A 24,473-nucleotide genomic window follows, 5' to 3' on the forward strand; every position below is an offset into this window, starting at 1 on the left:
ATCATTATCAAGAGGTATAAGTAGACGATACTCGATACGTAAATAAATAAGTTTAAATATAGTTACACTTGATTTGGCTTGGCTCGACTAGTCTATACCCTTAGTCACCACTCGCCACTTGACTTGAATCGACTCATCATATATTCCAACAAAGTGAGGCCGCTGTCAATTCAATTGTGATCGATCTAAAAAATTGTAGCTCCTCCAATCGATCCTGTTTGTCAATCAGAGTCCCCGTTTTTTTCTTTCCCGTGCATCTCAAGACAGATTAGTTGATATCGACCTTGTTTGGCAGGCCTGCAACGCATCTTATACAATTCTTGGCCGTCACAATCTGTCCATCACTATATGGATTCATTCATTACGCTTTTAAATTAACCACATTATATATGACACGCTTAGTCGCCGGCCGCTGCTGCAGCATAGCATGGCAGAGAAGAGCAGAGCTGCTACTCTTTTGTAAATAGAAAAATATCTGTGCGTGCCTGAACAAGACTTGTTAAAAGATAGGGACTTGCAGATAATCTGCAGTAGTGATTTGCAATAGGAAAGATTCAAAAGTATTATTATTATCATTATTATTATTATTATTTTATAAGAAATAGTACTTTCTTAATCTTTTCCTAGACTACTTCAACCGTTACGGACAAAACAGTTGAATCCAATCACAATTTATATTGGTTTGGAATCAACTTGGAATCTAAGCTGACCTACACAGGGACAAATATCTAAAGCATGCAATCAGTGGCCTCAACTTTCATTTGTGGCATTGTAAATGAAGTATTAAATGACCGTATGAGATATTGTCATCATAAAATTTAAGATTCGAATCTCGATACAATTGAAATAAATACTTTTCTTATGCGCCCGTCATTATTATAAAGGATTTGAAATTACTGACTGTCATTAGTCCATTTCTTCAATTTATCCATATGATTGACCAAAACAAATGTAAGGTTTAAACATATTTATTATATTTATATTTTTGAGTGATCGATATGAAGCGCTTTAATGAGGAAAGGAAAACAAATGTAAGGTTTAAACACGAAAGGCCAAAACAAAACCAAATAAGTCAACTACAATAGATCATTTGTGGAAAATAAAATTCAAAATTAAATAAATATCTGCCAAATGGAATCGATTCGGTTCTAAATTCTAATCTACAAATTATCACTTCTGCCAAATATAAAGATAATATCCAATAAAATGCAAAGATAATATCCGATAATTAATCCCTGAAGTATCTGCTTTAAGCCTATATATAGCGAGATCCCATCTGGAAGTTGATTTCGATCTAAAGGAGGAGGAAGAGGAGCAGAGAATCATGGGATCGGAGGAGGACCCGAGTCCGGCGGCGGCCCGCCTCTCGCCGTTCCGGTACAACTCACCGCTGGTGCAGGTGGGCCTCATCGGCCTCGTGTGCTTCTGCTGCCCGGGTATGTTCAACGCGCTTTCCGGCATGGGCGGTGGAGGCCAGGTCGACCACACCGCCGCTAACAACGCCAACACTGCCCTTTACACTACCTTCGCCGTCTTCGGCATCCTCGGCGGCGGCATCTATAATCTCCTCGGCCCCCGCCTCACTCTCTTTGCTGGATGCTCTACCTACGTCCTCTATGCTGGCTCCTTCCTCTACTACAACCACTACCATCATCAGCTCTTTGCTATCATCGCCGGCGCTGTGCTCGGAGTTGGCGCCGGCCTCCTCTGGGCCGGCGAAGGCGCCATCATGACTTCCTACCCGCCAGCGGGGCGGAAGGGGACATACATCTCCTATTTCTGGACCGTCTTCAACATGGGCGGAGTCATTGGCGGCCTCATCCCCTTCGTTCTCAATTACCACCGCACCGATGCCGCCTCAGTCAACGACGGCACCTACATCGCCTTTATGTGCTTCATGGCCACCGGCGCCATCCTCTCCCTCGCCATCCTTCCCCCCTCCCGAGTCGTGCGAGACGACGGCACCCACGCCTCCTACATCGCATACTCCAGCGTGCGCACCGAGTCGATCGAGATCCTTAAACTCTTCGCCGACTGGCGGATGCTGCTCATCGCGCCGGCGGCCTGGGCCAGCAACTTCTTCTACACTTACCAGTTCAACAACGTCAACGGCCTCCTCTTCACCCTGCGTACCAAGGGGCTGAATAACGTCTTCTACTGGGGCGCGCAGATGATCGGCTCGATCTCTATTGGCCACTTGCTCGACTTCAGTTTCAAAAGTCGGCGGACCAGGGGATTCGTCGGCATCACTACCGTCGCCATACTCGGGACCGCCATCTGGGCCGGTGGGCTCGCTAACCAGCTACGGTACACCGACGGCGTCTGGACTGACGAGCTAGACTTCAAGGATTCCGGCGCCAAGTTCGCCGGCCCCTTCGTCCTCTACTTCAGCTACGGCTTGCTGGACGCCATGTTCCAGAGCTTGTGCTATTGGGTCATCGGCGCGCTGGCCGACGACTCCCAGACTCTTAGCAGGTGAACTGTTCGATCATTTGCCTAAAAAAAACACATCGTACTAAAGTGCGATCTTTAATGTTAATTCTGCCACGACGACAACAGGTTTAGTGGATTCTACAAGGGGGTGCAGAGCGCCGGGGCGGCGGTGGCTTGGCAAGTCGACACGCGCAAGACTCCGCTTCTGTCCCAATTGATCGTGAACTGGTCCTTGACTACGGTCAGCTACCCACTGCTGGCTCTTTTGGTGCTGCTCGCTGTCAAAGACAAAGATGAGAGCGAGGATGGGCAGACCGAGGTGGCGAAGGCATCAGCTACTCTACCCATCGAGGATACTCTAACGTCAATAATAGAAATAATCTCTAATTGATTTTAATCAATTAAGGTTTATTATATTTGTACTCAATTGACATGAATCAAATAGGAAAAATAATATTTACAAGCATATTATATTACTATGTTTATAATTATTATGATTGAATGTCTTATTTAATCCTTCGTTATTATTTTAGACAATTTGTATAAATAAACTTGATCCGGTGGTAAGGTCGGGCCCGCTCAGCAGAAGGGTCCATGACATAATGGTGGTCAAAGTTAAGACGGTCAACACACCGATCATCATCATTCGATCAGAAGTAATAGAACCCGACCGGACATCAATACAGCTCGGCTCCAGACCGAGCTTCCGACACTCAGAAGATCAAGTATCAGCAAATCCAAATGTCGTGCGACCAATCCGCTCGGACTTACCTGAAATCTCAAAACTAACATAGGGGAGTCACAGCCGAACGGACAGTGGAAGGATGACCGAGCGACTCTCTTGCTCGGGCCAAGGGCAAAGTTGCCCTGATGACTAAGAAGAGCAGGGCGAGCGGCTCTCCCGCTCGGCCCCAGGAGGGATAGCCGTCCGAATGGACGAGGATCGACCGAGTGGCTCCCCTGCTCAGCCCAGAAGCAGACAAAGGGAGTAGATGGTGATATCCTTCTGGGAACCAGTGTCACCGATATGCGACATGGTTGACAGCATGGTCAGGCAGAGGATCATCAGATGGAAGCTTCCACTGTCTTGTCAAGGATATGCTTGGGCTATTAAGGTATGATGTCAGAAATATTTTTTTGACACGTCTTTTCAGGGTATGCTTTGAGAAGCATGCACGCGCTCTCCGGGAGTCCTATATAAAGGCCCCCAAGCTTTGACAGAGGTATGAGATCTCTACTGACTATTACGTCGTTACTTTCACTTCTCTTCGTTTCCTCACTTATACACCGCTGGAGTCTGACTTGAGCGTCGGAGGGCCATCGTCGGGGAACCCCACCCTGGCTCGGCACTGACGTTGTTGTTGTTACAAGTCCCCTCAACTCGGAGTTTGTCAAGAGTCAATAGGAGCGCCACGCCTCCCAGCGTCCATCGCCTCAATTCTCAGACAAGATTAAATTTGGCACCGTCTGTGGGAACGCACCTGTATCTGAGCCAAGAAGATGGAAGAAGCTGGACGACTTCACACCGTGACGCTCACCCAAGAGGAGCTCGATATGCTCGTGCAAGCTCGGGCATCTAAAATAGTCGAGCAGCAACAGCAAAAGGCGCTAACCGCTCGGCTGGCACAGCAAGCAACATCGGCGTTCGGGGGCCGAGCGGCACAAGAGGACCGGCCTGAGCAACTCTCCATCTAGGGGCAAAATAGAGGGCCGACCTGCACGCAAGGAGAAGCACCCCCAGCGCCAATATCGTTCCATCGGGCTCTATTCCAGACACCCTCGGGAATCGTGCAAGTGAATCAAGATCGAGAATCCTCTTCGGACGAAGCGCTCGTTCAGGATGCCTGGAAAGGCAAAGCACTGCGAGCAGACGCGTCCCCCGAGCAGATCAATCTCCAGTTCTACGAAGCAATATTGTAGGACCCTTTACCCAGACACTATGCTCCACTGGCTATTGGAGAATACAACGGGTCGACCGATCCAGACGACCATTTGGGCAAGTTCAATAATGCGGCAACCCTTCACCAATACACAGATGTGGTGAAGTGTCGGGTCTTCCTTACCACGCTCTCTAGCTCGGCACAACGATGGTTCAGGAGATTACTGGACGGATCGATACAAAGCTTCAAGGATTTCCGAAAGGCCTTCCTACATCATTTTACTAGTAGCCGGCGCTACCAGAAGATGAGCGTCAACTTATTCTCTTTAAAACAAGGACCGAGAGAAGTTCTCCGGGTGTACATCTAACGATTTAATCAGGTAGCTATGGATATCCCTACGGTCTCATCTGAGACCATGATGAATGCCTTCACCGAGGGGTTCATTGAAGGAGACTTCTTCTGGTCGCCTATCAGGAAGCCGCCCCATGACTACAACCATATGCTCAAGAAGGCTAATGAGTATATAAATGTGGAGGAGGCCCAGACAGCCAGAAGGAAGGCGGCACCAACCGAACCCTCGGTGCCAACCGAACGGCGACCACTGAGCAGCCACCAACTGCCAAGGGGGCCAAGAGCTGAAGGTCGACTGCACCAAGAAACGAGGGCACAAGCCGTGCAGCACGTGGCTTCCAATCGGCCGAAGGCACCAAAGGGCAAGGTATGAACACCTATGTTCTGTTCTTTCCACCAGTCGGCGTCGCACAACACACGTGATTGTCGTGGTCTAACATCAATCGCCAAACCGACCCCAAGGGGCTATCATTGACGATCTCCCTCTCCCAAATGGCGGCATAGGCATCAATCCGTTGGATGGCGAGAAGATGCAAGAAGATCTCCCGAGCGGTAGCATCATCATCAGCAAAGGGGAAGCACTGATTCTTCCCGAGCCGCGCACGAGCGAAGCAGGCCATCCACTTGTGAGGAGGAGAACAGAAGTAATGTCGTGCGAGGGGAAATAAACATCATCGCTGGTGGGCTGACCAGCGGTGACTCCAACTGAGCCCGGAAGTCATACGCCCGCCGGTTGGATATACATGCAGTGGGTTGCAGCCAAGAAAGGGTAAGCGGACCCGAGATCAGCTTCTGCCCGTGAGACCTCGAGGGGATAGAAGTGCCGCACGACGATGCCCTCATCATCCGAGCGGTAATCGCTAACTATACTATCCATCGAGTTTTTGTTGACACAGGGAGCTCGGTGAATATAATCTTCAAGAAGACTTTCGATCAGCTCAAGATCGACCAAGGTGAGCTACTGCCAATGACGACCCTACTATATGGGTTCACTGGCAACGAGGTACAACCGATCGACCAAACTAAATTAACCATATCGTTCGGAGAGGAGCCGCTCAGGAGGACCAGGGCCACAACCTTCATTGTGGTAGACACTCCCTCGGCCTACAACGTCATCCTGGGCCGACCGTGTTGGAATGTATACTAAAAGCCTAGCTTTTGTAAACATTTATTTTTGAAATAAAAGAATCACATTGGTCAATATCTACATTTATTTGTTAAATGTAATTGTTCAATTAATTTATATAGTAGATAACATGGTGTGTGGTGTCACACTCAGAAGATCATGTTGTCAGTTCTTTATAAATTATAAACAGTTGCTCGCGACTAAGATGGAAAGGAACAAACCATTAGAATAGTTGTAATGTAATTAAGTATTAATTTATCTTGACTAATAAATTACACTAGTACACTCTAAGTGTATTGAGTAGGATCATTTTAGGTAAGTTCTGTTTGTACTGACTAAATAAAAGAACTAGACCTTAGTTATTATGGAAGTGTGTGCTCTTAATCCTAATATAAAAACAAGCACATATATTTAGTATTTATTTCTTTAACTTATCAAAGGGTAAGATTTAGCTCGATAAATCAATAGGCCCGATAACTTGGGAAATGATATTACTTATAGTGTGTGTTGTTGTTTATAGAAGGAATCTGTGTCCTAGTTATCTAGGTTGAGAATGTCCCCAAGAGGAGCTCATAAGGATTGTCATGTTAAACCCTACAGGTGGACTTAGTCTGACATGACAATAAGGTTGAGTGGTACTACTCTTGGACTCATATATTAATTAAGTGAGTTGTCAGTAACTTACTTAATTAATGGACATTCGTTATCTTAAACACAGGAAGACTAACACACTCATAATAAGAAAGAGCTCATAATGTAATTTGGGATTGGTGTGGTAGTGCGATAATAACTCTCTAGTGGAATGAGTTATTATCGATGAACTTGAGTTGTGTATTCGGGGTGAACACGGGATACTCAAGCTCATCGGAAGGCCAAAATCAATTTCTCCTCTAGGTCCCTGTCATAGCCTCAAGTCCATCCAAAGAAAGGCCCATCTTGGTGTCCAAGAAGGGGGATGGTCCATTGCTTGGTGACCAAGCAATGGCCAGCCACATTATCCTCTTAAGGGGCCGGTCCCTTGCTTGGTACCCAAGCAAGAGGGGGTCGGTCACATTAATTCAAATAAGGAGGGGTGTTTTGAATTTTTAAAATCTTCTCTTTGTAGAAAACTATAAGTTTTAAAAGAGAGATTTTAAATTTAAAAACTTTTCCTATTTGAATTAGGTCATATGTTTTAAAAGAAAGTTTAAAAGTTAAAAACTTTCTTTTTTCAACCATCCTCATGATTTAGAAAAAAAAAATGAAGAGAAGTTTTAAAATTTAAATTTTCTATCACCATGTTAAAAATGGAAATTTTATAAGAGAAGTTTTAATTTTTAAAACTTTCCTTTTTTAACTCCTACTTTAGGAAATTAGAAGAGAGCTTGTAAAATTTTATAAAGACTTATAAAATTTTATAAAAAATTATTATTCCTTTTTCTTTGATAAGGTGGTCGGCCACCTTGCTTGGTGCCCAAGCAAGGGGCCAGCCAATAGGATTAAACTCAATCAATGATTGGTGATTAATTCAATCAAAAGGAAAGAAAAAGGAAAAATTAAAAGGGAAAAGGAAAACCATGAGGAAGATTTTAATTTTTGTAAAAAGTCTTTCCTTATTTGTCTTAGGCAAGTAATATAAAAGAAGGGGGAGAGGAGGCCTCATGATAGAACAATTCTTATTCTCTTGCTTGGAGATCTTGGTGTGGCCGGTTCCTCTCTCCCTCTCCTTTCCCTTGCTCTCTTTTCCTTGGTGGTGGTGGTGGCCGGATATTAGAGGAGGAAGAAGAAAGCTCTTTATGTGGTGTTCATCTTGGAGGATCGTCGCCTACACGACGTCCAAGGCGAGGCGAGAAATACGACAGAAGATCTTGAGGTCATTAGCATACAAAGAGAATGTATAATTAGCAATTGTTTTCCGCATCATATTAGTTATTTCTCTTTGTAAGAATTCCAAACACAAGAGGTATTAGATTTAGTTTTTCAAATTTATTTTTCGAGTTTGTGTTTTCTTTGTTTTTTGAATTTGTGATTCGATTGTTTTTTTTTGTTAAATTTAGAGCTATTTAAGGAAAGTAAATATTAGCTTTCCTTAAAAGGTTTTGTCTAGGCGGTGGTGGTTGCTCCCATATCCAAGAAGGCCATGTGCCTCGCCATGCAGTCCTGGAAGCTAATTTTTGAAATTAATATTTAATAAAATTAATAACATAGGTGGATTTGGATCAATAGTGTTAAGTTCCGCTTGCGATCCAAATCTAAACCATTAAGAACAAATAAGTTAAATTTGGAATCAATGATGTTGAGTTCCGTCTGCAATTCCTAATTTAACTTCTAAAGAATACAATAGGTTATTTTAGGAAAGGTTCGACACTTGTACAAAATTTTTATACAGCGGAACCGGTACGATTTCCCTAGGACTAACCATCAATTGGTGTCAGAGATAGGGTTTGCCTCTGTGTATTTTGGTTTTCAAATTAATTATGCACATGTCATACATAATTTAAGCAGGATAATAGTAGGATGTGCTAACTTTGTGGTTGCAGGCTCCAACTATTATGACATATAGATATTGTGTGTGATTGGACCCTTGGATATGTCAAGGGCATTATTTTGACCTGGCGTGCAGGTCAGAACGTACAGGTCATGGATAACAGTAGACAAAAGCAGGTCAGAATACAGGCCTGGCATGCAGGTCGGAATGTACAGGCCATGTATAATAGTAGATAGAAGCAAGTCGGAATACAGACCTGACATACAGATCGGAACGTACGAACCAGGGATAACAGCAGACAGAAGCAGGTCGAAATACAGACCTGGCGTGTAGGTCAGGACGTACAAGACATGGATAACAGTAGACAGAAGCAGGTCGGAATACAAACCTGACGTACAGGTCGGAACGTACAAGCCAGGGATAACAGTAAATAGAAGCAGGTCGGAATATAGACCTGGCGTTTGCTCACTGAGGATACAAGTCGAGACTTACATCCTCACGGCAGGGGATAAAGGGATCAAAGAGTATAGGCCGGAACTCAGGATTAGCGGAAGTAGGCCGATGCATACAGGTTAGGATTTATAGCCTTATGGCTCAGGATACTTGGATTGATAAAATGTAAAGTTCGGGATGTGTTAGCCAAGGATATAGGTCAGGATTTATATCCTCAAGGTCCAAGATAAGTAAAATTGGAGGCAGACATACAGGTCCGGTTAGACGAAGTCAGAGGTACAGCTTGGGAGTAGCGATAAACTGAACCGAGTTAAGGTATACAGGGCGCGACACGTAATGCTAATAAGAGGCAAGACTGGTCGGAGGCTGCAATAGGAGATGCATAGGACAAGGTTAGAAGCATAGGTCTGGAGGCGATATCAGGTCGAGGTTAGCAAGATCAGAACGGGGTTAGCAAGTGTAAAGACCTAGCGTAGCAATCACGAGCGGAGGATGCCATACACTACAGGACAAGCAAGCAAAGGAATCGTAACTGTCTGTCAGAGAATAATCAGAGTGTCAGGGAATATGCTAATAGTTAGGGCTCATTACCCCTTTGGTTCTGCCGCCGGCCTATGAGAAGATGTCGTGTGTCATTCACCGCCAGACAAAGCCTAACAGCCGACATTCCCTGACACCCACCAGAGCCCAGAACACATCCGTTGCAGTATAAAAAGGGATGCTTTGTCCCTTATGCAGGTACACTCACTCGTCATTTCTTACTCGTCTTTACTTTTCGTCCTTTCTCTGTGCTTCTGAGGGAAAAGTACATGATTTGAGCGTCGGAGGGCCTGACCCGGGGATTTTTTCCCTGGTTTTTGGTCTCTAACTACTCGTGGGCTCGTCTGAGTGTGCGCAGAGCCCTAGCGTCATCATCCCGGTCATCACCCTTCGTCATCCGCCCGTGTGAACCTTTCTGGAGGGTGTCAGGTAGATCGGACGCTGCAGCGACTTTCCGTCAACCTTCAGTACATCGAGGTCCGCCTTCATCCGACTCAACTTCCAGACAGGATCATATATCATTATTTACTGTTTAAAAAAATAACACACAACATTGTTAGTGTTTAAGTTATGATACTGAATTTTAAAAAAACATACACCACTATAATAGGTTGGTGTGTTAAGTTGAGGTGTTGTTTTTTAAAATTTAGGATTTAGAAAGAAGAGATGAAAGTTTAATTAAATTTAATATAATATAAGAGGAAAGAGAATATAGAAAATTTGTTACATGTAAAAAAATTAAGAGAAAAAAAGGTAAAAAAATTAATTTTGATAAAGAAATAAAACGAGAAAGAGGTGCGCCTTCTTACCTTCTCAAACTTTAATATGCCTTTTGGGCAAATCCTAAATCTTGGGTGGGCCGTGGGCTCTTTGGAAAATTACGGTAATAATTTTGAATAAATTCGGTAAAAAAGTGACACTTATAATTTTTAATAATAAATTTAAAACAAAATATCTATTTAACCATTAAATAAAAAAATGTCCTTTATAATTTTTACTAATCAGGAACTTTTATAAAAGATTAGCTGCTACGTCATCAATTCACCACCCGCCGTTACCTGCCCAACCAACCAACATCAGGTCCCGCAGACAGCTAATAAAAGCGTACCGCAAAAACACAGGACACGAAAACAATCCTGCAATGCAACGGGCGGGGGTTGAGGAAAGCAAAGAAAGGTACAGAACCTTCTCCTCCCTCCTCCTCGAATCTCAGCTCTTCGCCTCCGTAACAAGGCTGTCGTCTTTCTTTCTTCGATCCATGGCCACTTCCCCCTTCGCCTCCGCTGTCCTCCTTCTCTTTCTCCTGCCCTCCGCCGCCCGATCGGAGGGCGTCGTCGCTGATCCCTGCGCCGCCAGATCCGACGGCGGGCCGGCCTCCTGCCCCATCACCTGTTTCCGCCCCGATCCTGTCTGCGCCGACGACGGCACGACGTATTGGTGCGGCTGTACGGAGGCGGCGTGCGCCGGCGCTCGCGTCGCCAAGCGGGGGCCGTGCCAGGTCGGCAACGGCGGAAGAGGCCTCGTGTCCGGGCAGGCCTTCCTCCTCCTCCACATTGTATGGCTAATCGTCCTCGGATTCTCCGTCCTTTGCGGCTTCCTCTGACTCGGCGACAGGTAATCTCTCATTCTGATTTTGATTCCCTTTTCCTTGTGGAGCTTTTTGTTTCAATTTTTTCCTCGGCTGTAATTGCATTTGCTGTCTGTTTAAAGATTATTGACAGCCATTAGTTCATTCTTCTTCTAATCGTTATTTCGATCCTAATTCTGGCGGGTCTTTCTGTAATTGCAATGTTAGATGAGCACGAACATTCATATTGCATATGTCCTGGAATTGGATTCACCGCTCCACTATATAATATGTTCTGCCAATAATTAATCGGTGAACTCAATGAAAAAGCAATCTGGTTAACAAGCAACCTTGTTTTATAGAAACATGACGAGAATTATTAGGAGAAGATTATGTTCAGATAAAATAACTTTGCATGTTCTGACTGAAACCTATGGACAAAGTTAAGTGTAGACAACTTTCAGTGCCAGGCATGCAGTATGATTGAGTACATAGGATGGAACCCCCCTAAAAGGATGCAAAGATAGAGTTTCTACTCAAAGAATAACAAGCATAACAGATAAAGAGAGGGTAATGGTTTTCACACAAGTTCCACTTTAAGAGGAATTTCTCAGACTTTGTTATTAATTTTTAAGCTGGAACATTTGCATTAAAATCATTACTAAACCTATGAGGTTTTGTACATTTGAGCCTGAATTCTAGATTGGGGATCAAAATTTATTTACATCTACAATGAAGGACTATGTGCCTTGAGTAATCAATGAAAATTTTGTCAAAGCACCTTCAGACATTTAACTTGGGCATAAGCACAATGCACAACTTTGGACAAGCTGCTTGCAAGTTAGAGTAATGAGCTCCTCCAAAAAACCTCAACAAAATGAGACTCAGTAACATATAATTTCATTGAAGGATTCTGGTTTAGAGCCCAACTCTGGCTAACCAACAACTTGTGGTGCCTTTGGTGTGATTTGTCTTAATCACGTGTTTTGATGTTTGATAATATGTTTATCAGAAAATTTTAAACTAATAATTTGTTTTTGCACTTGTAGGCTCTATGGCAATTCTATTATTTTTTTCAAGCCCATAAAATTCATTTATAAAGCTTGATTGAAGTGTTTAAATGGATGAGCTCAGAGCTATCTGTAGATTCTTCCTCAAGGAAGACATCAAACTTGAAGATTATGGACTCACTCAAAGACCAATGTAATACACAAAACTGCCTCTCAATTTCTCATGTTTGATTTCCTCAACTAACAATTACTCAAGGAAACGTAAACTAATTAATACGTATACATGGATTTTTCTATACAATTTCTTCGTAATCTCTACTCGCTACGATTTTCCTCTGGCCGCCATGCCGATGCTTCTTACTCGCCACCGAATTCGAGAACTTGTACACAATCCTCGCCAGATTGAGCAAAACCAGAGCGGAGACCCCTCCATGGACCGCCACATCCAGGGCGGTGCGGCTCGCCGCAACGCCGCCGCCGCCTCTCGCCATCAGCCGCAGGGAGTCCCTGGCAACCAAACCCCACCCGACCCCCTCCACCGCGTTCCTCATCCACCCTCTCCACCTCCCCTCCCCCATCACCCTGCACACCATCCTCGCGCAGACCGCACCCGCCACCGCCACCGTCGTCCTCGAACACCCCCTGTGCCCTCCACCGGTGGCCGCCAGGGCGGCCTTCCGGCAGACGCACGACGCGCACGCGCCGGAAGGCGTCGACCCCGCCGCCGCCTCCAGCCCCGTGTAGTAAGGAAAGATTACGGAGTCCAAGTTCGCGCTCGCGTGCAGGATCCCTGACACGGTGGTGGCCTCCAGGATCCCGTACTTGGCCTCGCTCTCCGACCGGTTCCGGAACGCCAGCGCCGACACGTAGACGACGTGGAGGAGCGCCGGCGCTAGGCGCGAGAAGGGGTAGATCGTGTTGATGCTGTGGCCGTGGGAGAGGACGAGGACCGCCAGAGGAAGCCCGACGGGTCCCGACGGCAGCAGATGCCTCCTGCTAAGTCTCAGTCTTCCCACGTTGAGTTCCCCCGCGGAGCTGGCCGCGAAGTCCAGGAGAGTGAAGGCGACGGCGGAGAGGAAGGATGCCAAGGCGAAGAAGAACACGAGGAGGTCGACGGAGGGAGGGTAGTCGCCGCCGTGGTAGAAGCTGGCGCAGAAGTAGTGAAAAGGGCAGTGGAGGGGATCGGTGGTTTCTTCCAGCTGCCACCGGATGCATTTGGTGAACGGCTGATTAAGCTCCCAGCTCTCCTTCATCTAACAGCTTCTCGTGACGATCTTGATGATCCAAAGCAACTGACTCGATGATTTTGTTCTTGCTGCTGCTGGCGTTTTAATCATCTCTCCCTTCTAGCTTGTGATCTTAGGAAGCCATTTGGAGAAGCTGCACTTGCACATTATTTTAATTTTAAGACTTATAAAACTCTATATTTGACGTGGTAAAAGATAATTCATACGTCCCAACATCTCGACCAATTATTCTTTGGATCAATACGTAAAAAATAAATCATGAATAAGTACTATTAGTATAAATGAGTATAAAAATCTATTTCTAATCTTAGAGTTTCATATTTTTACACAGTTATTATTATTAATAATTTAAAGCCCATAAAAAAAATATGATTTCAAGGGTCAAGGTGTGAAACTTTAAAATTATTATATAAGGACAAAAAAACAAATAGGAAGTAGAAATTTTGTCAACTGTACGGCGGTGCCGGAGTGGAAGGAATGATTGTGGGGGAGGGATCTTGCAGGGTTTTGGTTGCGGTCCATCACGAAGACGATGCTGACTTTCGCTTTCGTTTTGAGTACGTCATCGTCCAAAATTAACAAACTCTTCAAGGAAAAATAAAAAAGATTTAATATTTTTTAACTGCAAGGCAACATTTTGTCGCAAAGTATCTTGAGTTTAAATAAATCTTAAAGTTAATATTGTTAGAGTAAAACAATTTAATAGAAATACAAAAAGATCAATTTAATAACTAAAGAGTTTTAGTGTGTTATTCGATAATTTAAAATCTATTGACTCATTAAGCAAGTCTTAACTTTTGAGGTCCAATTCACCCCTATTTATACATACAAACTAATAGTCAAATCAAGGATAAGGTAATTTAAATGATAAATTTTTATTTAGTTTCAATCGATTTGAATCATTTTCCCTCGAATGAAAATTAGATAAGGAAACCTTATCTTCCAATGCCTAGTTATAAGTGGTGGACGCATAGGGGAGGCTTCAACCCCCTCCCTCCAATCTAACTCCGCCCATTGGATGTCACCAAATGCTAAGAAAATTTTCGAGGGGCAGGAGGAATTGAGGAGGCTTCAGCCTCCCTAACGTGGTCGTCATCCACGACGCATAGTCATCGTGTAGCCATCGTCGGTCACCCACCAACCACAACACAGCACAACTGCACAGATCAAGCCCAGCCGCCTAGGGCTAGAGGCCATAGATCATTCTCCGACTCTCCACTTTAACCTTAGTCCGCTTGCTACCGCCTTCCACCACGGAGAAAGATTTTTTTTTTCGTATTAATTTCCTTTAGCGTTTGACTTAAACAACATTAGGAAAAAAAAAAAAAATCAAACACCCAACCCAAATGGCAGGTGTTTTCAAGATTTTTTTAAATGAACATGTAGTTCCAGCTCCGACTCCTCTAATGAGCCTAATAATGTTATTGAACAAGTGAAAAATCAATCCCGTGTAGAATTAAATTTGGATGATATTGTCAATGATCCGAGATTAAGAAACTAATTGAAGAATTTGATATTGCTATTCGAGATCAAGCTCGAAGAGAGTATGTGCTCCGAGGGCCTTGTCAACCAAATGACCATGTATATCTGAAAATAATTTTTGGTAATCAAGAAAGTAGTTTTCAAGAAACTTTGTATAAAAAATATACATAGCTAGAGTATAACATATCAAAAGATGTAACATTTTATTTTTGATGTTATCTTTTCAAACCGTTAAATAAAGGAAATGTAGATAATGCCTTTATAAAAGATGGATACAATAATTAGAAAAGAGCATTAGAAAGATTCAATCGTCATATGGGGACTGTAAATAATTATCACAATGAAGCTATAATACAATTTCAATCTTTTCAAGATCAAAGGCATAGTGTGAGAAATATTTTATGAGTACATGGTCGTGATATAGAAATGGATTATCGCACCCGTTTAATAATAATGTTGTTTGTGACACGCTTTCTATTGAAGCAAGGGTTGCCTTTTCGAGGACACAATGAGTCAACTAGTTCTTCAAATAGAGGTAATTTTCTTGAGTTGCTTGAATGGTATAGTCAATGAAATGAAGAGGTTTCCAAAGTTATAAAATAAAATGCTCCTGCAAACAATCAATTGATTTCTCCAGAAATTCAAAAGGATTTAACACGTGCTTATGCCTCAGAGATCACACTTGTTATAATTAATGATATTGGAGATAAATTCTTTTCTTTGACGGTTGATAAGGCTCGGGACAGTTCAGTGAAGGAGCATATAAGAGTTGTTTTGAGGTATGTGAATAAAGAAAGATGTGTAATTGAACGATTTCTTATAGTTGTGCATGTGCCTAACACTAGTTCTCATTCTTTAAAAAGGGTTATTGATGCTTTATTTGTGCAACATGGTTTATCATTATCTAGATTGAGAGACCAAGGATATAATGCGGCTTTAAATATCCGTGGTGAGTTCAATGGGTTGAAATATCTGATACTACAAAAAAAATCCATTTGCAATGTATGTACACTATTTCTCTCACCAGCTCCAATTAGTTCTTGTTGTTGTTGCCCATGATAATTTTACTGTGAGTGAATTTTTTGGATATATCACCATGATTGTGAATATATCTAGAGCATCTTGTAAGAGAAGATATCAATTTAGAAAGATTCAACATGATAAGATAATTGCTGAATTGGAAAGTGGAGAAATCACTAGTAGAAAAGGAAAAAAATCAAGAAACTAGTTTAGCAAGACCTAGGGATACTCGTTGGGGATCACACTACTTAACATTACTTCGTATATGCTCTATGTGGTCTTCAATGATAGAAGTATTAGGAAATATCCATGATGACACCTCTTATTCTGCGAATAAAGGTGCTACCGTAGGTTTAATTGAGAAAATGGAGAGTTATCAATTTATTTTTGTGTTGTATTTGATGAAGTATATATTGGAATTACAAATGAGTTATCACTTTTCCTACAATAAGGGGATCAAAAGATTGTTCAAGTCATGTCCTTGGTTAGAAGTATGAAATGTCAACTACAAGACTTCAAGGAAGATGGATGGTAGATAATTTTGGAACAAGTTAATACATTTTGTGAATTGAATATGATACCAATACTTGATATGGAGGACAATATGCTAACTCGTGATCATGGCAGGCATAGAGGGCAACTCATCACTAATTTTCATCATTATCTTATGGAGATTTTTTGTCAGGTATTATTTCTAAAATTTTATTTATTTTTGTTAAAGAAATTTCATTGATTATTAATGTTATCATAGTTGTAAATTTGAATGCTAGGTTGTTGATTTAATTATACAAGAGTGAATAATCATTTTTCAGAAGTTAGTATGGAATTGCTTGGTTGCATATCATGTCTTTATCCAAGAAATTTTTTCTCTCAATTTAATGTTCGCAAACTCATCCATTTTGCTGATTTTTATCCCGAGGAATTCTTTGGTACTAATTATTTATTTTTGATTCATAACTTATGAGTTACTTTTATAATGTGCGGGATGATCCTCAATTTTCTTCAATTGAGGACTTGGAAATTCTTGCTCAGAAATTGGTTGAAATTGAAAAACATTTGATTTTTCCATTGGTTTGTCATATTATAGAGTTGGCATTAGTTTTACTAGTTGAACTACTTCCGTTGAATGAGTTTTTTCTGCAATGAAGACTGTGAAGACTTATTTACGTAATAGAATGGGAGATGAATAGATAAATGATAGTCTAGTTATATACATTGAGAATGATATTTTGTCTACAATTGAAAATAAGTAAATATTACAACATTTTCAACAAATGCGGTCTTATAGAATCCAATTGTCTTCTCTTGTACCGACTTGTCGGCCGTCACAGACTTCTGTGTCAACCCCAAACTAAAGCTCACCTATGGAAGAAATGTAGACTAATCTCAAACTTTCCTAAACTTCTAGTTTCTATTTTCTTGCAAGTTAGATCAAATATTCTCAATGTTAATTTATCAGATTATGGAGATTCGGTCAAGTATTAAGTGGGACAAGGGAAAGGCTCTCGAGTTCTAGTCTCTTGGACTCTTGGTAAACTTTAACAATATCATTTCAATCACATATTGTAAGTATTAGTATTGTAGTCTATTATATGGTTTAAATGAGAATCCTAAGTGTTCATCAAGATCAATTGGTTGTGATTAACTTAATAGGCTAATAGCTTTTGCATGGAGATTAGTGTTTCATGTTGTTAGTCATCAAGTGGGTTGCAAAATGAGATGTACAGCTGTTTCTTATTGCTTGTATATTGGCAGAAACATTTGATATTAAAGTGTTCTTTATTCATCATTGATTCCTGTAGGTGCAGCGGAGGCTGGCAAGAGAGAGGGGGGGGGGGGGGGGGGAAATTGCTGTAAACAAAAATAAAACTACCCTCCTCGTTCTTTCAACTCAATTAATGCAATAGTAAATAAAATAAAGGCAGAAATAAAAGCAAAAACCGAATTTAACCTGGTTACAACCAAGAGGGTTGTTAATCCAGGACAGTAAGAAAGCACACTAAGAAAATTCTCCATTGCTGAAGGAGGAGAAGCCTTTTACACTCTAATGGCTCAGAACTACTGCTAGGAAATACTTACAGAGTTGAATGTAGAAGTTGTATTTAATTCCTAGCTCCAGGGGTCCTTTTATAGCCCTTGGAAATTCTATCCCGAAACTCCAATGTGCCTCCATTGAGGGTCTAAGGCACCTCCAAGCTGGGTCAGCGGATAAAACTTTATCCGTGCACAAACGGTCTGTTTGACCAAGTTAAAAGCGCCTTAAACAATGCTGAAGGCGCCTTCAACCAACTTGAGGCGCCTTCAACCTGATTGAAGGCGCCTTCAAGCTGGAGGCGCCTTCAACCTTGTTGAAGGCGCCTTGAGCAGTGATTCCAGCACTGCTTCTTTCCGGCTTTGGCTTCCGAAGCTCCGTTCTTTTGGGTGATTGCGGCCAACCGGAATAGGGCTCACCCGAACCCAATTCCCGGCCTTCTCCTTGAGCAGTCTTTCGTCCCAGCTTAACGTCCCTCGAACACCGTGCACGCTCTTCACGTCCACCGGAGTACTCTTCCGCAGCTCTCTCGTCCTTCGGACGCACCGAGCTCGTCGGCTCCCTTCCCGTGCCGTCCTTCTCGCTAGCTACGTCTTCTGCTCGACTTCCTGTGCTCCTAAGCTCCTGCACACTCAAACACAAAGCAGGACCTAACCAACTTGGTTGATCACATCAAAGCGCCACGGGGTCCAACAATCTCCCCCTTTTTGATGTGCATCAACCCAAATTCAAGTTAGGGAAAAAATAGACATAAAAAATAATTTTAAAGAAAAATTACTAAACTAACCAGTTAAGCATAACTTTTGTAATAAATAAAATTGCAACACATTTTCAAAAAAAAAATAGGTAAAATTTTAATTTTTCTAACTCCCCTAAACTTGTACCTTTCTCTCCCCTTTGATCACAGCAAAAATGGGGTACCAATAAGAGAATACTAAGCAAATTATTAAGATAGAAAAAATTCTGAGCAAAAATGAATTTTTAGAAAAAAAATTTCTAAGTTAAATTGAATTTTCAGAAAAATTTTCTAAGCAAAAGTGAATTTTTAGAATTTTACAAAAAAATTTCTAAGTTAAACTTAATTTTTGAATGTTCCAAAAAAAAAAAGGTCTAAGTCAAATGAAGTTTTCTAGAATTTTTCCAGAAAAAAAAAAATTCTAACAAAAAAAATTTTAAGTTAGAATTTTCAAGAAAAATTTCTAAGTAAAAGAAATTTTTTGTTTATTTTAAAAAGTGTTTGATAAACTTTCAAAGCATTATTTAATTCTTGTTTAATGCTTTTTCAGAAAGTTAATTAAACATTTTCTTTCAATATTTTAACTTCCAGGTCGTGGCGAGGCACTAGGCCTTCTTGGTTATTGGAGCAACAACCACTTTCTTATACAAAGCTTCCATAAAGAATTTCAATGTTTAATTTTCTCACTGTAAGCTTTTAACTAAAATAGAAATTTAAACCAGCAAAGATTTTGGAACCCAATAAAGGTTCCTTCCTACAGGATTAGTCAAAAACTTAGGGGGTATATAATTCTTAGGAATTTTCCTAAGTTGACCCTGATGCTTCCTTATATACCAGTTTAATTTTCTATAAATTTTAAGTTTTGATTTTGGAAAAACATTTATCTTTAAGCATGCATCAGATTTCAATTTTTCAATTTCCAATTTTAAATTTTCATTTTCTGATTTCAAATTTTCATTTTCTTTTTCTAATTTATCTAATTCTTTAGAAAGAGCTTTAATAAATTTAAAAGATTGAGTCGGGGTTAGATTACGTACCTTACTTACCTGATCTGGTGACGCTCCCCCTTCACTGCTGCTTTCTTCTTCTGATGTTCCTCTCCCTTCATCGATGCTCATCTCTGTGCTTGAGTCTTCTTCCGGCTGATGGTTTGCCATTAGCGCCAACCTCGAGAATTCTTCGATGTCTGACTCAGAAGATGACAAATCTGACCAAGTAGCCTTCAGGTTCTTGTGCTTGGAGGGTTCTGGTTTCTTGTATTTTGACTTTTTCCCTTTCTTTCTCCTTTCTCTTTAGCTTTGGGCAGTCATCTTTGATGTGCCCCTCTTCGTTGCAGTTGTAGCAACGAACCATCCTCTTCTTTCGATGATGCCTCTGCGATTTAAATTTATTAGTACTAAAAAACTTATTGAAGCGTCTTACCAGTAGTGCCGCTTCGGATTCGTCGACTGAGGCTTCAGAGTCAGAACCGTTTACTTTTGCCTTTAGGGCAATGTTCTGACTGATTTTCTCTACTCCAGTAGGCTCTGCAACTCGAGATTCGTGAAGTTCAAAAGTCGAAAACAATTGTTCTAAAGTGCTTACCTCGAAATCCTTAGAGATGTAGTACGCATCTAGTAAGGAAGCCCAATCGGGAGTTCTCGGGAAGGCGCTGAGCGCGTACCAGATAGAGTCCTGGTTCGTTACTTCTTCTCCAAGGTTCGTTAGTTGCGTTATCAGCTCCTTGATTCTCGCTTGGAGTTGCGCTACCTTCTCCCCGTTGTTCATCCGAAGGTTTGTTAGTTGTGTCCGGAGGATGTCGCGTCGCGCCAGCTTCACTTCAGAGGTACCTTCGTGAAGCTCCAAGAATTTCTCCCAGAGATCTTTCGCTGAGTCGTAGCTTCCGATCTGACTTACCTCCTGAGGTGGCAGAATGCTGAGGAGGTGGAATTCAGCTTTTCCATTGGTGATGAAATCGGCTTGCTCCTTCTTGCTCCATGTGTTTTCTTTTTTGTCTTTAGGAGCTGCAAAACCATATTTCATAGTAATTAAAATATCAAAGTCTATTTTAAAAAATACCTCCATTTTGCACTTCCATATGGCGAAGTCTCCGTCGAACTTCGGGGGATGGATGTTCACTCCGACCATCGTCTTGATCGTAGTGCTTCAGTTGGCGGTTAGTCCTTCTGAGGCGATCAAACTCTGATACCAATTGTAGGTGCAGCGGAGGCCGGTAAGAGAGGGGGTGAATTGCTGTAAACAAAAATAAAACTACCCTCCTCGTTCTTTCAACTCAATTAATGCAATAGTAAATAAAATAAAGGCAGAAATAAAAGCAGAAACCGAATTTAACCTGGTTACAACCAAGAGAGTTGTTAATCCAGGATAATAAGAAAGCACACTAAGAAAATTCTCCTTTGCTGAAGGCGGAGAAGCCTTTTACATTCTAATGGCTCAGAACTACTGTTAGGAAATGCTTACAGAGTTGAATGTGGAAGTTGTATTTAATTCCTAGCTCCAGGGGTCCTTTTATAGCCCCTGGAAATTCTATCCCGAAGCTCCAAGGTGCCTCCATTGAGGGTCTAAGGCGCCTCCAAGCTGGGTCAACGGATAAAACTTTATCCGCGCACGAACGGTCTGTTTGACCAGGTTGAAGGCGCCTTAAACAATGTTGAAGGCGCCTTCAACCAGCTTGAGGCGCCTTCAACCTGATTGAAGGCGCCTTCAAGCTGGAGGCGCCTTCAACCTTGTTGAAGGTGCCTTGAGCAGTGATTCCAGCACTGCTTCTTTCCGGCTTTGGCTTCCGATGCTCTGATCTTTTAGGTGATTGCGGCCAACCGGAATAGGGCTCACCCGAACCCAATTCCCGGCCTTCTCCTCGAGCAGCCTTCCGTCCTGGCTTAACGTCCCTCGAACGCCGCGCATGCTCTTCATGCCCACCGGAGTACTCTTCCGCCGCTCTCTCGTCCTTCGGACGCACCGAGCCCGTCGGCTCCCTTCCCGTGTCGTCCTTCTCGCTAGCTGCATCTTCCGCTCGACTTCCTGTGCTCCTAAGCTCCTGCACACTCAGACACAGGGATCAAACACAAAGCAGAACCTGACCAACTTGGTTGATCACATCAAAACACCACGGGGTCCAACAATTCCTCATAATTCTGAACCTTTTTTTTTGTGTTGTTCTGCACTATCTATCATGACTTGAGAATTTCATGCATATTATGATTTATGTGAGTGTCATTCATGTTTATTTGGCTGTAGTTTCTGTAGAAATGTATATTATGCAAGAGTTGAAGCCTTGGAGGGATCAACACACCGGAAATGAATAGACTAGAGCTTTACTTCTTTATCAGTTTAGATTTGAGACTTCATGTGTATATATGATATATCTATAACTTACTATAAGCTGAGTGAAATGGCTTCAATTTTGTCTTTTCATGTATTTTTATCATTTTGTCATTGTTGATGTAAAACTTTAATTATTAAATATTTTTATTTAGTCGTATAAAAAAAATATCTATGCAATTCAACCCCTCCCCAATTTTTTTCTGGTTCTGCCCCTACTAGTAATTGGTGAAAACCATTTTAGTTAACACAAATTTATTTTCAGTCAACTCTATTAGCTAATTAAGGTCACAATCTTATGCTCCAACTGTTGGATAATATTACAAAATCTAGTTGATGTAGAAATTGATGTCAAGAAAAAAAGTAGCCATCTTAATTTGATGAATCCAAAAAGTGTTTAGAAATAAAAAGTACAAAGTTTTATATAGTTAGTTAAAAAAAATATAAATCCTAAATTAAAAAGGTAAAAGTCTAAGTTTCCCTAAAGGCTATAAATAAATAATTCTAATAAATTTATATAATCTAACATTTTCCCTCAAACTCACGATGCTACTGTTAGAAGCATTGAGAGTTTATTGGACAAAAAAATGGAAGCGCGAAGCAGAAAAACCTTGGAAAACATATTAGCTATTTGTAGTGAGGAAGGAACAAAATGTAGTGTGATAGTGTCAAGCTGTAGATGATGACGAGTGAAATGACAATCTATCTCAATATGCTTCATTCTCTCATGAAAAACTATATTGCACGCAATCTGAATGGCACTCTGATTATCACAATAAAGAGCAGTAGGTTTCTAAAGAAAATTTTCTATATCTGTAAGCAACCAACGTAGTCAAACAATCTCACAAGTAGTGGTAGTCATGACATAATACTCAGCTTCTGTAGAAGATCTAGAAATAACATATTGATTCTTATTGTTTCAAGAGATAAGAGGATCTCCATGAAAAATATAGAAGTCGGTGGTAGACTTATGATCCATAAGATAGCTCGCCCAATTAACATCAGAGTATGCACAGAGCTCTAACAATAAAGTAGAAGGGAATAATGTTGGAATCCTAAGGTTATTTTGGTGTGATCAACAAGTTAAGTTAGGTCCTGTCGATTTTTATCCTTGTGTCTAAGTGTGCAGGAGCTTAGGAGCACAGGTAGTCGAGCGGAAGACGCAGCTAGCAAGAAGGACGGCACGCGGCGCGTCCGAGGGACGAATCGCTGTGAAAGAGTACACCGGCAGACGAAAAAGAAGAGTGCGGTGGTTCCGAGGGACGAGAAGCCGGAGCGGAAGACTGCTCGGGGAGTAAGAGACGCAGCTAGCGAGAAGGTCAGCACGAGGTGCGACCGAGGGACGAAGACTACGGATGAGTAGGCTGGCAGACGAGAAGGAAGCACGCGATGATTCCGAGGGACGAGAAGCCAGAGTGGAAGCCTACTCGAGAAGACCGGAAGTTGGGTTCGGGTGAGCCCTATTCCAGATGGTAGAGATCACCCAAGCGAACAGAATAAGAGCAAAAGACCCAGACCGAGACAGGCGGAACCGAAGTAGAGGGCCCAGACCGAAAAAGTCAACATAGGTTGACTTTGGGGTCCCGGGCGCCCAGAACCATTCCGGGCGCCCGCAACAGTCCCGGGCACCCGGGCCAGAATTTCATCCAGATCGTGATCAAACTGTGATCCGTACGTATGGGATAAAATTTTATCCCCTCCAGGGCGCCTGGAACCCTTCGGGGCGCTCCGACCAAGGCTATAAATACAGCGTTGATCCAGAAGCTTTTAATCAACTTAGAAACTGTGTAATCGAATACTTGTGCGCCTCATTTTAGTTAACTTCTTTCTTTTGCGCTTCACTGCTATAAGAGACTTCTCTGCCTGAAGGAGATAGTTAGTGCGATATATTCCTTGGATTAACAACCTTCCCGGTTGTAACCAAGTAAAACATCCTTTGCCTCTTCTTTCTGTTTATTGCCTTCATTTATTTTGCAAGTGTTAGTTTAAGAAAAGTCGAGAAGGGTTTTGTTTTATTATTTTTCAGGCTATTCAACCCCCATCTAGTCGGCCGTCGCAATCCAACAAGTGGTATCAGAGCCAAGGCGCTTCAGGAGGACTAACCGCTGAACGAAGCAACGAAATAATGGTCGGACCAAACGTCTACCCGCCGAAATTTGAAGGGGAATTCGCTAGCTGGAAAAAGCGAACGAAGGTATTTTTTAAGACTGATTTCGATTTATTATTAATTATGGAATTTGATTTTACAGCACTAGAAGGCAAAGAAAAGTACCAATGGATGAAAAAGGAGCAGGCCGACTACGTGGCAAACGACAAGGCATAATTCCATCTACTAAGTGTTCTCCTGCCACAAGAAGTCAACATGATCGGCAACTACGACTCCGCGAAGGAACTTTGGGAAAAGTTCCTTGAGCTGCACGAAGGAACGTCCGAAGACAAGCTCGCAAAACGAGATTTACTCCGCAACCAGCTCACCAGCCTACGACTTGGGGAAGATGAGACAGTTGCGCATCTGCACTCAAGAATAAAGGAAATCATCACCGGACTTTCGAATCTCGGAGAGACGGTAAGTAACCGAGATTCGCTAAGGTACGCACTAAATTCTTTTCCTAGAAATTCAAAATGGGTGTCACTAGTAGATGCCTTTTATATTTCAAAAGACTTAGAAAAAATTACATTAAAAGAATTCTTTTCCACATTTGAAGTGCATGAATCAAGATGTGTAAGTATGAAGGAGCCCAAGTACAACATCGCCCTCAAAGTATCGAGAGACGAACCTAAGTCAGAGTCCTTTCTCAACGACGAGGA

The 24,473-nt window shown here is 42.1% G+C and overlaps 3 protein-coding genes across 3 annotated transcripts; 2 read left to right on the forward strand and 1 right to left on the reverse strand.

The window, feature by feature from the left end:
- The first annotated feature begins 1,216 nt into the window (after positions 1-1,216).
- Positions 1,217-2,893, forward strand: LOC122038515 (UNC93-like protein 1). The gene is made up of 2 exons (XM_042598303.1): positions 1,217-2,475; positions 2,560-2,893. Exons 1-2 carry the CDS (start codon positions 1,325-1,327, stop codon positions 2,822-2,824), a joined length of 1,416 nt encoding a protein of 471 aa, XP_042454237.1. The 5' UTR covers positions 1,217-1,324; the 3' UTR covers positions 2,825-2,893.
- A 7,489-nt stretch (positions 2,894-10,382) lies between these two features.
- Positions 10,383-12,002, forward strand: LOC122038516. Its single transcript, XM_042598304.1, has 2 exons — positions 10,383-10,864; positions 11,867-12,002. The coding sequence occupies exon 1, from the start codon at positions 10,392-10,394 to the stop codon at positions 10,851-10,853; it is 462 nt and encodes a 153-aa protein (XP_042454238.1). The 5' UTR covers positions 10,383-10,391; the 3' UTR covers positions 10,854-10,864; positions 11,867-12,002.
- A 118-nt stretch (positions 12,003-12,120) lies between these two features.
- LOC122007312 lies at positions 12,121-13,080 on the reverse strand. Its single transcript, XM_042563160.1, has one exon. It carries the CDS (start codon positions 13,078-13,080, stop codon positions 12,121-12,123), a length of 960 nt encoding a protein of 319 aa, XP_042419094.1.
- Between the last annotated feature and the right edge of the window lie 11,393 nt (positions 13,081-24,473).

This window comes from Zingiber officinale, chromosome 1A (genome assembly GCF_018446385.1).
Source record: "Zingiber officinale cultivar Zhangliang chromosome 1A, Zo_v1.1, whole genome shotgun sequence".
Lineage (NCBI taxonomy): Eukaryota > Viridiplantae > Streptophyta > Magnoliopsida > Zingiberales > Zingiberaceae > Zingiber > Zingiber officinale.

Bases quoted from the DNA above. Each gene is read 5' to 3' on its own strand.
- LOC122038515 (XM_042598303.1), top strand. From the start codon at position 1,325: ATGGGATCGGAGGAGGACCCGAGTCCGGCGGCGGCCCGCCTCTCGCCG. The intron at 2,476-2,559 runs GTGAACTGTTCG...CGACGACAACAG, and splicing joins GACTCCCAGACTCTTAGCAG to GTTTAGTGGATTCTACAAGG.
- LOC122038516 (XM_042598304.1), top strand. From the start codon at position 10,392: ATGCAACGGGCGGGGGTTGAGGAAAGCAAAGAAAGGTACAGAACCTTC.
- LOC122007312 (XM_042563160.1), bottom strand. From the start codon at position 13,080: ATGAAGGAGAGCTGGGAGCTTAATCAGCCGTTCACCAAATGCATCCGG.